This window comes from Gymnoscopelus braueri (genome assembly GCF_963280865.1).
Source record: "Gymnoscopelus braueri genome assembly, chromosome: 17".
Lineage (NCBI taxonomy): Eukaryota > Metazoa > Chordata > Actinopteri > Myctophiformes > Myctophidae > Gymnoscopelus > Gymnoscopelus braueri.
Genome location: NC_137617.1, coordinates 11373279 through 11389333, shown reverse-complemented (window position 1 = coordinate 11389333; position 16055 = coordinate 11373279). Strand labels below are relative to the sequence as shown.

General features: G+C 41.0%; 1 protein-coding gene across 2 annotated transcripts in view; it reads left to right on the top strand.

Moving 5' to 3' along the window:
- cpn1 (carboxypeptidase N, polypeptide 1) overlaps positions 1–13231 on the top strand; it is a 25776-nt gene extending 12545 nt beyond the window's left edge. For both annotated transcript variants that reach the window (XM_080454274.1, XM_080454273.1), the window contains exons 4-9: positions 3924–4100; positions 5630–5741; positions 9343–9482; positions 10488–10587; positions 12043–12161; positions 12789–13231. In XM_080454274.1, the coding sequence (XP_080310400.1) occupies positions 3924–4100; positions 5630–5741; positions 9343–9482; positions 10488–10587; positions 12043–12161; positions 12789–12899 (759 nt within the window). In that variant the 3' untranslated portion in view covers positions 12900–13231. The remainder of the gene's footprint in view (positions 1–3923; positions 4101–5629; positions 5742–9342; positions 9483–10487; positions 10588–12042; positions 12162–12788) is intronic.
- Positions 13232–16055: the final 2824 nt, after the last annotated feature.

Below are 16055 nucleotides of genomic sequence, written 5' to 3'. Positions count from 1 at the left end.
CATGAATGGAGTGGATTATTGGAAAAACAGTGGAAGTCACGTGTGGTTGCAGGTGTAGACTTGGCCCTTCAAAATATATATACACATTTTTTAACGGTTTGCCATTAGCCGTTAGTGTTATCCGGTTGTCAATTTCTTAACGGTTAACGGGTAACGGTTAACGGTTGGCCATCCCTAATCTGACCGCTTAACACACAGCCGTGTTAAGTGCTCTGACGGGTGGGTCCATCCATCGGTAGCTCCAGAATGAACAGGGAAACTAGAGGCAGGCACAAGCTTCTCGGCCCGCGTCTTTGAAACAACCCAAAGTGGTTGTTATTTCCCGTCTCGCCTAATTCCAGGTCCTCCATTTTGAGAAGGTTTTCAACCAGAACCAAACCACCCACTCGCTGCCAGCGGGGTCAGTTCCTAGAAAACCCTTTGTTTACTTTACACAGCCTCTCATGGAGCCCGTTCTCAGTTCCCACCTCTAGCAGGCTGTGTTTGTGCAGCAGCCCCACAGTGGCAATTAACGGCTTGTTCCAGTTCCAAGTAGTAAGGTGTGAATATTGCCTTTATAGTAGTGGTTCTCAAACTTTTTCGTGCCAAGGGCCCCCAAATTGATATGTATTTGGCCGTGGTCCCCCCAACCTGAAAATGTTTTGTGCCAGGGACCCCCAGAAGAGAAGATTTGTGTTAAAAAAAATCACGAATCTCAGAGCAACACGTTGTGAGCTTGTCAATCTGCTATTTTCTGCAAAAGGTTTCCCCACAATACATACGGGTGCTGGGGTTTAAGTGGTTAAAGGAATACTTCACCCAAAAAATTAAGCCTTGAATTCATGGTGATGATTTTTTTCCCCGCATTCCGATAATCCAATATTTCACTAATTGAAGTTAATAGGAGACTAATCTTAACAAGAGCAAAAACATATTTAAAACAGAACTCTTTGAACCTGAATCATCAATAGGCTCATCAGTGATTACACTGTGAGAGCAGGAGTTTATCTTATACATACAGTACTTGAGTAAATGTACTTAAGTAAAAGTTACTTCCCACCATTGCTTAAGCCAGTGAGCTGGCTGGCTATAGTGTTTATTTGCCTTCCATACCCCTGCACAGGGAGAACTATTACTACATGTCACCATGATTTATGGCTAGGATTGAGTGAGCGTGCTTTAGTGGTTTTAGCGTCTACCAAACAATGTATGGCAGCCTAAACCTGCAATTTGAACATTTCACATATGGTATCTGTAAAACCACCTTGTCATGTGTCACAAAAGAGAGTGGAGAGGAGAGGAGAAAAGAAGGGAAGAGCAGAGCAGAGGAGAGAGGAAGGCCTGATAGGCATGGGACTCCCTCTTTCTTTGGTGTTTCGCCCAGGTGGGCGTGGTTATATGACTAAACCTAACCTCACAGAAAATCCCACTTTATATTTTTTTTATCTTTTGAAATATATATATATATATTCAAAATAAGAAATTTTAAAAAGGGATATTTTCTTGTGAGTCGCGACCCATAAAAATTAGTCCGCGACCCACAAATGGGTCCCGACCCACCGTTTGGGAACCACTGCCTTAACATAACCTCAAAACCACGCCCACCTGGGCGAAACACCTGGGAAAGAGAGAGTCCGTGATAGGCATACCTATTGAACAATGTCCACCAGAATCCAATTCCTGGGGCTCTGGGGATGGTGATTCATTCTAGCCAACACTTTGGTCCTAAGCAACATGCTGCATATTGAAATCTACTTGCTGTATTGCCATGTAGTAATTATGCTGCTAGTGGTTCTCAACCTGGGGTCCAGGGACACCCGGGGGTCCTTGGTGGGGTTCAAGGGGGTCCGCAGCCAAATGACTCACAGTTAGGACTCAAAAGGACCCTTACAGGTCTATAACTCTGAAAGAGCGTACACATGGAACCAAATGGATCGACCGTCCATTTGGTTTCATTTATACTCTTTTTGATTGAATACTTTATTAGTCAGAAATGTAAACAGCACGGAGTAACTTTAAGACATTAAGGCTAAAAGGATAACAAAAAGTCCTGGGGACTTTGTTTCCATTGTGGTCCTATTCAATGAATCAACATAGCTCTCATAGATAAATTAACACTGAGGATTTTACAGTGTCTGTAGATTGGGGTCCCAGGGATAAAAAAAAAAGAAGTGGATGAACTCTAGTGAGGTTTGATAACCACAAATGACTTTGGTGACCACTAATAGGCAGATTGCACAGCCCTATAGGGACTATTAACATGGGCTTTTAACCATTTAGTCTTACTTTTACATAGTCTAAGCCGAAGGTTTATTCCTTCAGTCTGTTTGCTGATGGACTGAGGTTTCTGAACTGCTCACTGGACTGTTTCAGGTCTATACAGTCAGATATTTGCCTTTTGTCTCCGATTGTTGATAATGTGGAATGTGGTTCCTGAAATGCTAAGAAGGCTGCTTCATCCAGTTAGACTAAAATGAAAAGGACATTCCTTTTTTCTTTTCTTTTTTTATTAGGGAAAGTGAAGTGTAAAGCATGATTTGTACTTAGTTGCATGCTGGTGTTGCATGCCGTAAATAGCAGATATACAAGCTCACTGTGAGCTTGTAGATCTGCTATTTACTGAGCATGACACCGGCACGCAACTACGTATAAGTGAGGCTTCAGTTGGTACAGGTATGACAGATGGTAAAGTGGGAGGGCTGGTCCAGAGACAGTGGAATTTATACTGGCAGCTTTCGTTTAACAATACAGGGATCGGTTGCATTTGATTCATTCAACAGTTGAAAAGTTGAAAAGTTCCTTTGCGTTTATTGTACATTATTGCTGTGAAGTAACTTAATGACAATCTAAATGCTTCACTCAACAACTAACTAGAGTCTCAACTAGGGTCTCCCTGCTTCCGTTGCTAAGACATTGCAGAACCAATCCAACGTCTTTAGGGCAGTAGTTCATATTGGAGAGAAGATCGGATTGGTTTCCAATGCAGTAGGCATCGGTTTGTTGCGGACTCGCCGCTGTTCTAGCAACTACCTTCCAACACCCCTCCCCCAGGGCAAATAAAGGCTGCGTTTGTGATGAATATGAATATTTTCCATTTCTCTATATTCATATCAAAGCTTGCATCTCCATATTTAATTTTTTTCCCCATAAATTAATGTCCTATTTCATTGTACAAAAGTGTCGCACAAACGTAGTAAAATAGCCGATCTACAAGCTCACCACGTGTCACTTCACAATGCGCCGTGAGCTTGTAGATCGGCTATTTTCGCAATGTTTTAAAAAGTCTTTAAAGCGAAAGTGTGTCTGTGGGTTTTATAAATTGAACCAATGAAAGGTATTAACAAGAGCTTGTGACTAAACAGGCCTAATACTGTAACTATATCGGATCCATTGAAACACAGTTCAGAAAGTAACAGTTTTCTAGGTTTCTACCCCCACAGCCATGATATTGATATACTGCAGGGGTCTTCAACGTTTTTCAGTCGAAGGACCCCTTAGCTGATACAGAGATGAAGCAGGGACCTACATACGTATATTGTATAGAGTTGTGTTGCAGATTATAGCTTCATAGACTTGACAGCACTATCATCGGCATGTCAATTAATGTTTTTTTTATATGGTGGATTCATGTGTATTTTCAGACCCTTAAACCCTCAGCACTCTGTACTTGGTCTGCTCTTTTTCCCCTCTACACCAGCCTCTTTGCCGAATATAGCCGATCTACAAGCTCGCAGTGTGAGACATTGTGAGCTTTTAGATCTGCTATTTTTGGCTAAAGTTCTCCTCAGAATAGGGATTCTGTGTGGTTAATGTAAAAAAAACTAAAGTTCCTTTCACACAAAGATTTGGCGGCCCCCCTGTTGTAACTCTGAGGACCCCCTTGGGGTCCCGGACCCCCTGTAGAAGACCCCTGATATACTGTATACCTATACTCTGTGCCACAGGTGGAACCAGAGACGTTAGCGGTCATCAAGTGGATGCAGAACTACAACTTCATCCTGTCGGCCAACCTCCACGGAGGGGCGGTGGTGGCCAACTACCCCTTCGACAAGGCCAGGGACTCCCGCATCCGAGGGAGGGCCACCTACGCAGCCACAGCGGACGATAAGATCTTTAAAAAGGTATACTCCGCCACACATAGGAAACCATTTCCAGCTGGTGATATTATCACAGAAGTGTGCGTGTGCGTGGTACAAGCATAGCCATATAGCATAAAATCTTAGAAATAGACATTGCAAAGACAATTTTCTTGGTTGTTTTATGGTTGGAGTCTGGGGAGTTAGGCTTAGGAAAAAAATAAGATTACGGTTAGGTATTTAGGGTTAGGTTTAGGTGTATCAATTTAATAAAAGAATATATCATGATGCAAAAACTTCAGGATCTTTGTAAGATAATTGATAAAAAATAAATACTGGATTTGTGTAAGAGAAATATATATATATATTAGAAATTTGGTCATTTGTCTGGAAATGTATTTTGTGTTTAAAGAATAGTGAAAAATCGTATCGTGAACCTAGTATCGTGATTCTAATCGTAGCGTGAGTTGAGTGAATCGTTACATGCCTAGTTGTAATGCATTGTGAGCTTGTAGATCGGCTATTTCCGGTGCGCGACACACTGGCACACAACTATGTATAACTCAGGCTTTAGGGTTAGGTTTCAAAACGGGAAAACAGGCTAAAAATGGCATTTACGAAATCGCCGTCCTAAAAGTTTGACGAGCCGCAGTGGCCTTGTGGCGACAGTGTCTGCCAATCCTCGGCAGAGTCACACCAAAGACCATAAAAACGGTATGTACACTACAGTAATGCCTCCTTGGCACGAGCATCAAGGGTTGGATTGTGGGGTAAGTCCCGGCGACATACTGTACTAGCATCATGTTCAGGGGGGTGTACTCGGACATCAAGCAACCCTTTCAAGCCGCCTCACGCTACAGGAAACAGGAGATAGGCTCCTGAACCATGGGCCAGCAGGCCACATGGCTCGGGAACTGTTCGTTCCCAAGGCTAATGTTGCTTATATCAGTGGTGCACAAACCTTTTCATGTCAAGGACCCCCAAAATGATATGTATTTGGCCACGGAACCCCATCTCAATATGTTTTTTTTCCCCAGGGACCCCCAGAAGCAAAGATTTGAGTTCAAAATGTTTGCTTTAAATATATATATATTAGAGATGCACGATTATGAAATTATGACCGATATCCAATTATTTGCTGTGCCATATCGGCCGATACCGATACCGATATATTATATATTATATTTATATTGAGCTCATTGCTGAATTTTTTTATTTTACTCTTTTGTTTTGCTGGTGAAAGTTGGTGGTAAACCCCCCACCCCCCTTCCTACTAACCCTACTGTGATGAAAAATATTTATCGAATAAATACATTAATTATATATATTCTTCTAAGTAACAAACTTAACTATGACATTGTTTATGTATGCTATCTGCTTAATACAGAATTATTTGAATCGTTGTATAACACAAAACCATATGTTATGTGGCCGATGAAACTAAGACCATTGAATCTCATTTGTTATTAGTGTTATTCATATTGTCTGTTGCCAAAAATTCATGCGTGCGTGCGCGCGTGTGTGTGTGTGTGTGTGTCTCCACTGACCATGTGTGAATGGCCGTTGTGTTGCAGTTGGCGAGGACCTACTCGTTCGCTCACAGTTGGATGCACAAGGGCTGGAACTGCGGCGACTTCTTTGAAGAAGGAATCACCAACGGCGCCAGCTGGTATTCACTGTCCAAAGGTAAGACTTCCACTCTCTGTCAGTCAGTCCCACTCATTCTGTCAGCCAATCAGAGCTGTGTATGTAAAAGGAAATGTTAGACAAATATGATATGAAGTTTGATGACAGTGTGGTTCCCAGATTTTTTTTGTTCGAGGCCTAAAAGATACATTTGGCGTCTCTGCCGGGACCCAAACTAGTGAAAATGCCAGATCGTTGTGAGCTTGCAGATCTGCTATTTTCACTAATTATTTAAAAAAAAATCCTGGATAAATTTTTAAAAAAGGACGATATTTTTGGGGCTTTTTCTGCCTTTATTTGAGAGGATAGTGGGCTGACAGGAAATGGGGAGAGAGATGGGGGGTGACACACAGCAAAGGCCGTTGGGATCGGGAGTCGAACCCGCGACACGCTGTAAGACTGCTTTACCAGCCTATGTGGTAGCCAGAGGGCGCCCCGAATTTCCTGGATTTTTTGTTTGTTGTTTTTGCATTTATAAAATTATTGTGAAAAAAAGATAATACATTTTCTTTTCTTTTTATCTTTTGAAATAAGAATGTAAAAAAATTAAGGAAAATTTACTCGTGACCCATAAAAATGGGTCCGCAATCCAAAAATGGGTCCCGAGCCACTGTTTGGAAAACTGCGACACCCATCCACCCAAAAGAAAAACTAAACATGGTTCGTAGGGGTGATTCAGACAGTTGGTTTCTCCGCAGCATTCCAAACGTGCCGCTTTTCGAGCTTTTCAATCTGCTACTTTTGGTACTTTTGTGTGACGCTGTAGCACTATGATCAAGTACATCATTAATTCACAAAAAAACACAAAGAGTTAAAAAATGGAGATAAGAGGTTTCTGCCCGACAGCAACAAAAGATGACTCCTTTAACTAGGGAATCAGTTGAGGAGGGCAGGTACAAGTATAAAGTTGATTATTTCATCTTCATCGCATCGTCATACATCTTCGGTCTGAGATCTTCAGAGAATCCTGCAGAGGTATATATATACATGTTATATTGGAGTGTTGACTTTTCAGAGAGGAACTCATGCCACCGTTTGAATCGCCCACACTCTTCTCATTTAGCAGGGACACGTTATGTTTACTTTAACTATTTGCTCCAAGAATTATGTCATAGTTCCACCAGGTTTGTTTTCCCCTTTTCCCCGACCAATCCGAGGCTCTTTGACATATTTTTCAGCCGTAGTTCTTATCCAGAGTGTCTGGAAGTGCAGGTTAATATCTACTGGCTCTTTTCGACTATGAAGGGTAAACCCAGAACCTTCCATAACCTGAAACGTCCCAGAACCTGTCAAGTTCTGTGATGTTTTTTAACATGTATATTATAACCAGAACCACCCCTGAAGGGGAAGATATGTCATGAACAACAAACCTAATAAAAGAGCAATCTACAAGCTAGATTGGCAATTTTCGCTAATTTAAAAATTGTTTTGAACTTAACCCATTAAAACTGGGAAAGCATCTGTGCCAAACATCAGATCTACAAGCTCACAGTGCGTCACTTCGTGCCGCGCTACGAGCTTGTATGTCTGCTATTCTTGAAAAAAATTGAATAATTTAGAATTTTATAACACAAATCTTCTCTTCTGGGGATCCTTGGTACAAAACATTTGCATATGGGGGTCAAATAAATATACATTTTGACACAAAAATTGTGCAGCAGTTCTCAACCGTTTCTGGATCAGGGCCCACTTGAAAAAAGGCGTTTGTACAGTAGTATACTTTAGGTTCGTAGTTCCTAGTTTAACCACTTAAAAGGGATATTTCACTTTCAAATAAAATAAACATAACACATATATTTATAAAATAAATGAAAAAAGTAAGGAAAAATCACAGCCCTTCACGCATTAGAATGTCCTTCTAATGTGTGAGGGCGCTGTGATTTTTCCATTACTTCTTCATTTCTTTTTTATATATCGTTTTTAATGTTTATTTAATTTGAAAGTGAAATATCCCTTTAAATCCCCTTTTGTACATAACTATTTTATATTATTATATTATCAATAAAATCGTAGTATTTGGGCAATTATTTGGGGGCCCCATTTGCAGTATCCTCACGGCCCGCAGGTTGAGACCCTCTGCCGTAGAGTATATGGAAACAAATCCAGAACCTGTGAAAAACGTTACACTGCACGGCATGGTTCACTGGGTTCTTGTATAGTCGAAAAGAACCATAAGCTTCAAATCCCAGTGCAGTCAGCATGTAATACATATGTCTCAGTTATTGTTACAGCATCTCAACCAAGGCTCAGAGACCATAACCATACATGATTAAATAAAAAGAGAAACAAACATACCCCAAAGTGTATAAATAATCAAACAAAAAGAGGTAGGAGGAGGAGATCCTGGGCCAAAAAGAACAAAAGTTGGGGGGAAGCTACTGGGCCATGACCTCGCCATCCGTCGAACCTCACTGTTCCTCCCTAAACTACCAAAACAAAACATTAAATCTGAACTAAACCAAAAAATAACCCCCCCCCCCCCCCCCCCCCAAAAGAAAATGTGTTGCTGGAGGTCTCCCACCCAGAACTAAAATTACTAAACTCAATACCAAAGTATGCTGAGCGGGGGTGGGAGATAGACAAAAAGAAAGGTCAACAAAACAATTCCCTGAGCTACAGGTTGTAGTCATAGAGTTATAATACTGTATATCTAGAGGGCGGCCTGCCCAGCCCCCAGCTATTCAATTCAATGAAAGTTGCTCAGTGGCGTTTGAAGCACCTGGAAGTCTGCCGGAAGTACCAATGTCGAAGCCAATATCGGAGCCGTTTCAAATGGTCGTTTCAAATGGTAGACGCACGCGCAGTAGCAGACAGACAGACAGACAGACAGACAGACAGACAGACAGACAGACAGACAGACAGACAGACAGACAGACAGACAGACAGACAGACAGACAGACAGACAGACAGAGACAACACCCATGCTAGTGTGCGTTCAGGTCATGGCTTTAAGCCTGAGTTATAATGTACATAGTTGCACACTGGTGTCTTATTGCCTATATTTGCCCAGTGTTCGCCTATTATGACATGCCTAGAATAGAATAGATTAGCGACGAAAGGGTTCATGTGTTTAAATGCCCCTGAGCAACCTAACCAATCCAATCCACTTTATTTATAGAGCACATTTAAAACAACAGCGTTGAACCAAAATGCTGTACACGCAGTGACAAATATCTAGACAAACAATAGTACGAGTAAACAATAATACACAATAAACAGGGAAAAAACACACAGAGGATTCAACACATTGCCTAATGGAAACAGCAACTCTCAGTCTGAATCATCGAGAGCCAAGAAGTTTGAGACGCTCTAACATGGGTTGGGATATCGTTCCACAGTTTTGGCGCTACAGCGGAAAATGATCTATTCCCCCCACCCCCGGGTCTTCAGCCTTGTTTGTGGGACCTTAAGAAGTGAGAGTCACTTAAGAAGAAGTGACTGGTCAGTAGACCTCAAGACCCTTGTAACCCCTCCAACTGCTCCTCAAAAGAGTTAGCGCTCGAAGCCACTACTGGGTCACTAATGGGTCAATGCAGTCATTAATTTCCCCTCTGGGACCATTACACTACAAATAGCCTTTTTTTCCCACCTGCCATTGCAGGCATGCAGGACTTCAACTACCTGTACACCAACTGTTATGAGATCACCCTGGAGCTCAGCTGTGACAAGTTCCCTCCAGCTTCAGCCCTGCAGAGAGAGTGGCTGGGAAACAGAGAGGCTCTGGTGTCCTACCTGGAACAGGTTGGAACACGCACGCACGCACACACACACACGCACAAACACACACACATGCGCGCGTGCGTATACTTAATAAAAGGTGCACTCAGTAAAGCACAAAATCTCTGCCAGGAGGCATGCCCTAATAATAATAATAGTGACATATGCAGTTAAATGTCTACCTACAACCATGAAAGAGTAGCGTGGCATGTGATTACCAGTTTGTGCATTGTCTGTACTTCCTCCTCGGGATATCCTGAACACCAGAACACATGACCCACATGTTATTTTCAAATCCAGCATGCTCGTTCCCTATGGTTAATACTATATAACTAGTACATCTGCAGAGGTTGGAGGGAGACCGGAGTTCAAATCCTGGTTGTTAAAGATTGCATCTTTAGCATTTACCCAACAAATTCTCACTGGCTAACTGGAAAAGCAGACAAAAGCTACTGTCAAAGGGATGTAATTCATTATGATTTGCAATGTGAGTGGAAAGTGTAGCACGTACAGGCTGAACGGACATTTTTTAAATGTGTCAATTGAAAATGATAAATGGTCTGCATTTCTATAACACCTCTATCCAAAGTTACAATGTTACATTCACACATTCAACACACATTCACACACCGACGGAGGAGGAAACCATGGAAGGAAACCAACCGGCTCATCAGGAGCAGCTAGAGGTTCAGTGTCTTGTCTTGCTCAAGGACACTTCGACATGATGCCAGGCAGGAGGTGCCAGGGATTGAACCGGTGCCACTCTACTTCCTAAGTCTGACTCAGTAGAAGATTTAACCATTATGAACACTTCATGTCATAATAGGTACATTTTCAGCAAAACATGCAGATCTACAAGCTCACAACGCGTTCCATTGTGATTCCTTGTGTGAGCTTGTCAGCTACTTTCAACGAAGAAAAAGAAGTTGACCAAGTATAGACCCCTGGGGGACCCCGGTCAACAAAGCATAATAGGGTTTAAGTGTTTTTTTAATGGCCCAGTAACAGAATGTTCTCTTTGTTCTCCAGGTGCATCATGGGATAAAAGGCATGGTCTATGATGAGAACAACAACCCCATCGCCAACGCTGAGATCTCTGTGGGCGGAGTCAACCATGATGTGACCAGTGGTGAGAGGCGGGCCTTAAACCCAATTTATTATAAGTCATCCTACTGTGTCGCTATGTGTAAATAAAATGTGCATATTAAAGGTAGGGTAAGTATCTTTGGTTCAAATAAGTTATAATTATTATGATAGTACTCATTGCTAGAGTGTTTGTTCAGTAACAGTCTCCATTCCAGCTCTTTAAACAGAAATGTATTTTTCAGGTCAGGATACCAATTTTATCCAATCAGGATAGAGACCTCAGTCAGGATACAGATTAAAAAAGTGATAGTGGAAGTGATGACAAAATGTTGATAAATGGGTACTCTCTCCTGATTGGCTGAAATTGTGTCACCTACCTGAAAATGTATTTTCTGTTTATTAAAGAGCTGTTACTGAACAAACACTGATTGTTATCAGAATTACTGTCTGATTACTATCAGAATATAGGCCTAGTGCTTTAACCTTTTAACAAAAAACGTTTTGTTTTAACCAAATCATATCACTTACCCTACCTTTCATTAGATTTCAACCACAGAGCTGAGGAAAGAGCCTCTGCTACTGCAAAACCATTTTGACAAGACAGACCACTTATTTGCATTCAAATGAAAGGGCACTAAAATGCCATAATATAGAACCCTGTTGAGTTGTGTTGGATAAGCTTGCCCTCTAGAGGTGATTTGGTGGACGTGCACGTGGAAAAGGAAAAGTCCATAGTGGTCTGTTCGGTATTATATAAAATAGGACTGGGCGATATGGACAAAATCAAATGTCAAGATATGTTTGACCAAATATCTCTGTATCGATATTGTGACAATAATATCTTGCAGATCTGCAATTTTAGCATCTTTTGAAAGCTTTTGTATGTAAACAAGTTTAAGTTATTAAAACCAGGCAAAGACAACACTTACAGTATGCCATACAGCATATCAATATTACAATATACAAAATTTCAGACATTGATGTATTGATAATGATAAATTGACCAGCGCTATCATAAAAAACTGTTAGCAACTGTATTAACTACTAACCCCTATTTTATACATTCAAACATTTTCAAAAATAGCGAACATAAAATAAGAATAATTGAAGATTTATTTTATTTTATTTTAGGGTAGACAATAACATTTTTACTCCCTTTTTCTCCACAATTTGGTCATTGTGCCAATTAATTTCTCCCCAACACACATTTATGTCACTGCTGTTGTATCCTACTGACTCACCTGCCAGTGAGGAGCCCCCACCGGGAGGACGTAGGGCCTTCGTCCTACTCCTCCCGCCCAACACTCCTCGCTGACAGGTGCCGCCTCAAAAGTTTCACCCTCCCCGCCCGGCTTCCCTCCCCCGACAAAGCCGGATGCACCATGGTGGATTTGAACCCACAACCTCTGTGGTGGTGGGCAGGGACTTTTATCTCCTATTAATGACATGCATAGACATGCCAGGTTAAAGGTGTTTAATGAAATCTATTCTCTTGTAGGAGTGGATGGAGACTACTTCAGATTATTACTGCCTGGAACCTACAGTGTGACGACCTCCGCCCCCGGATACCTCCCCTCAACCAGCTCTGTCACTGTGGGGCCTGCTGAGGCCATACAGGTGTGTGTGTGTGTGTGTGTGTGTGTGTGTGTGTGTGTGTGTGTGTGTGTGTGTGTGTGTGTGTGTGTGTGTGTGTGTGTGTGTGTGTGTGTGTGTGCGTGTGCGTGTGTGCGTGTGTGTGTCTGTGTTTTTTCATGGCTAAGAAAGATTTTTAGACCTAGTGTTACCATTAGTAAAAATTGCAGATTATTATTAAATTTAGGATTAGTTTTAGGGGTTAGCATTAGGGGTGGGATTAGCATTATGTTTAGGTTTACGGTTAGGGGTTAGAAGGTTGGGGTTGAAATCATAAGAAATTGCATTTTAATGACTTAGCAGACTTTTTAAAGTCTGCACAAGGATATAAAAACAAACAATACAAAAGTGAGAACAATCAAAGAAACAAAACGATTCACAATTTGAAGACAGACACTAAAGTGATGAACTCTTGAATTAAAATAAAAAAGGTTTTTGGGTCCTCGGGCAGACATATGGTGTTAAGCTTTAAAGTTATTCTACTGGCATTGTTTTCCCAGTTATTTCACAGTAAAGTCCCAGTTGGACCAAACGAGGTCCATTTAATTGAGTTAAACAAACACTCAGGATTTTACAGTAAATTGTTCCCTCTCTTTCTTCTTAACTTCACAGCTGCATTTTTACTTGAAGCCAGCACCAAAACAGAACCAGAACATCAAGCAGAACCACCACGGCAAGAGGAACCACGCATCCAAGATGCCCGTAAACCTTGGGCCCAGATGAGACACGGACAGTGACACAAGTGCACGCACACACGCACGCACCCCCACACACACACATGCGAATGAGGGGAAAGAACATTAGCATAATATATAACTTTCCAATTATATTCCTATAAGTATCTTTTGTCGGACCTCATTGGTGTGTGTGTGGATAAATATCAACTGTAATAAGGACATGTGACAAAGCCTGATGTGTTTGTATATAAGTCTGGATTTGTAAGGAGAACAGCCATTCTGTATTTTGTAAAGGACATTATTTTTTAAACTTTCGCAAGTATACTTGGTGGAAATAATAAAAATGAAAAGTAATACAATAAAAAACTATAAAACCTTTTTTTGGCTGCATGTCTGCTTTCATTTTCTATTTAATATATAGTATAGTCTCTGTAGGGTGGAAACCTCATATGTCCAAATCTAATCTGTTAAAAAAGAATACCCACAATTCTAATATGAAGAACATCCTCATCTGCATCTTGAAACGTAGCTAATCCTAAACCTCTCAGCACTCAGCTGATGGATAAGAGAGAACCATGGACCCACAACCACCCACCGACACACAGTGATGGAAAGTAACTAAGTATATTTACTTAAGTACAATTTTGAGGTATTTGTACTTTACTTGAGTATTTCCAATTTCCAATACTTTTACATCTACTCCACTACATCTCAGAGGCAAATGTTGTACTTTTACTCCACTACAATTATTTGAAAACTTTAATTACTAGTTACTTTTCAGATATAAATTATGATATAATGAAACACTCATTAACCATGTGTGTTTCACATTTTATACATAGGCTACATAGGCTATTTGAAAATAGCCGATCTACAAGCTCACAACGCGTCGCATCGCGACGCGTTGTGAGCTTGTAGATCTGCTATTTTCAAATATTTAGTACTTTTACTTTTGGTACTTTAAGTACATTTTGATGCCAATACTTTTGTACTTTTACTCAAGTCAATTTTGAATTCTGGACTTTTACTTGTAACAAAGTATTTTGATATTGCAGTATTGGTACTTCTACTTAAGTAGAGAATTTGAGTACTTTTTCCACCACTGCGCGACACACTCCTTCCAGTTGTCTCACCTTCATGGTGGTTCTGTTGTTCCTCTAGATGTCATCCTTGCTTCTCTTTCAGGCTGTAGTTCAGTTTTCACTGCTGTTTCAGTTGTCTTTGGTTCAGTATAATTGTCAGGGAGGACAGCCCCTGTGTTAGTGAGCCGCTAATATACAATTGTTCCATTGATTAAGCCTGATTTATACTTTGTCGTTTGACAGCCTGAAAGGCCTATCAATTAAGCATACTTCTCAGTGTAGGCAGGCCCCCCCACTTCTTCTGTAGGCTACTTTGTCTACATCTACAACAGTGAAGATGCAAGTGTTCCCTACATCTGCCTCTTGCCTGCTATCTGCAAAGTTGCTTTTATTTAAGTAGCGTGTTAATTAAAAGTGTGTTTCATTACACTTTCAGGGATGAGATCAATCTGGAAAGATATAACTGCATTTTTTTAACACACACACACACACAAACACACACGCACACTCATCGTGTGTGTCAATTTGCGCGATTTAAACGCATGTTTCATCCCGTGGCTTAGATTTTCTTGACCACAAAAATGCAAAACATCTGAGAGCAATTTATCTAAATCAGCATTTATTATAACATTTTAGCGGGAACGCACAGTATCAGTGTGTTTCAGGCTGAAACAAACTGATACTGTGCGTTCCCGCAAAAAATGTCCGGGCTGAAACTTTCAGCCCGCATGAGAGTCTCTCTCATGCGGGCTGAAAGTTTCAGCCCGGACATTTTTGCGGGTGGACAGTGTTGCCATGTCCGCTTATTATAAGCGACTTTGGGCTTCTTTCTTTGTTTGGTTGCGGGTTGCGTTTTTTGGGCTTCTTTCTAATCTAAAGTGTAGTTGCTTAAATGTTGTTTAAAAACCAGTGGTTCTCAAACATTTTCATGGCAAGCACCTGCACCCTCATTAATATATATTTGTCCACAGACCCCCATCTGAAAATATTTAGTGCCAGGGATTTGTGGTGTAAAAATGTTCCAACGTTACCTCTTTTTCCCCCAAAGTTTTTTTTCTTTCTTTTTTTGAAAAGAGCAGAAATACAAACTACTGGATCGACTGTATATCAAATAGCCGTAGCCTAGTCACTTCTTTTGGGCTTGTTTTCATAGACATGGTTGCTTATTTCTCTCGCAGAATCTGGCAACATAACACAGAACAACACACACACACACACACACACACACACACTCACACACACACACACACACACACACACACACACACACACACACACACACACACACACACACACTCACACACACAGACACACACACACACAGACACACAGAGACACACACACACACACACACACACACACACACAGCAGAGGGTTACAGAGAGAGATTCTGTGTCATAATTTGATGTAGCCTGGTACCAGACGAATCTGCGAGTGCAAATTTTTTTTTGAACTCTGCGATTTCGGTCTGCTCCAGAACAAAATCTTCCTGGCTCCAGAGGACGTGAGTGACCAATCAGGGCCCAGTATTCGAATATGGGAGCCTGTAATAGAGCGTCGCAGTTCCCGCCCACTTCCTGTTTTTTTTGGTGCCGGAAGAAAAAACTCAATGCATTTTTCCATTGACATTTCCAAAAATATTTATATCTATTAATTTAAGCCTCGAATCAAGCCATCACGAGATGACATGAATCATGACCATAAAACGTTTTTTTCTGTGATTTTTTTAAATTTTATATTTAATTATATGATATACTATATTTAATAAATACCCTTTGTTTTGCCGTTTGCAAAAAAAAAAAATCACAGAATCAAACGTTTATGGTCATGATTCATGTCATGTCATGATGGCTTGATTCGAGGCTTAAATTAATAGATATAAATATTTTTGGAAATGTCAATGGAAAAATGCATTGAGTTTTTTCTTCCGGCACCAAAAAAAACAGGAAGTGGGCGGGAACTGCGACGCTCTATTGGTATTGGTTGTAGGTCTAACCAATTGCGTCGAGGGCCATTGTTTTTATCCCGCCCCTTGGGAAAAAAACTTCCTCATGGAAGCACCAGTCAGACTCATATCCACGGATTCCATGCAGTGATATAGTCTGGTTACGCTAGGCTAC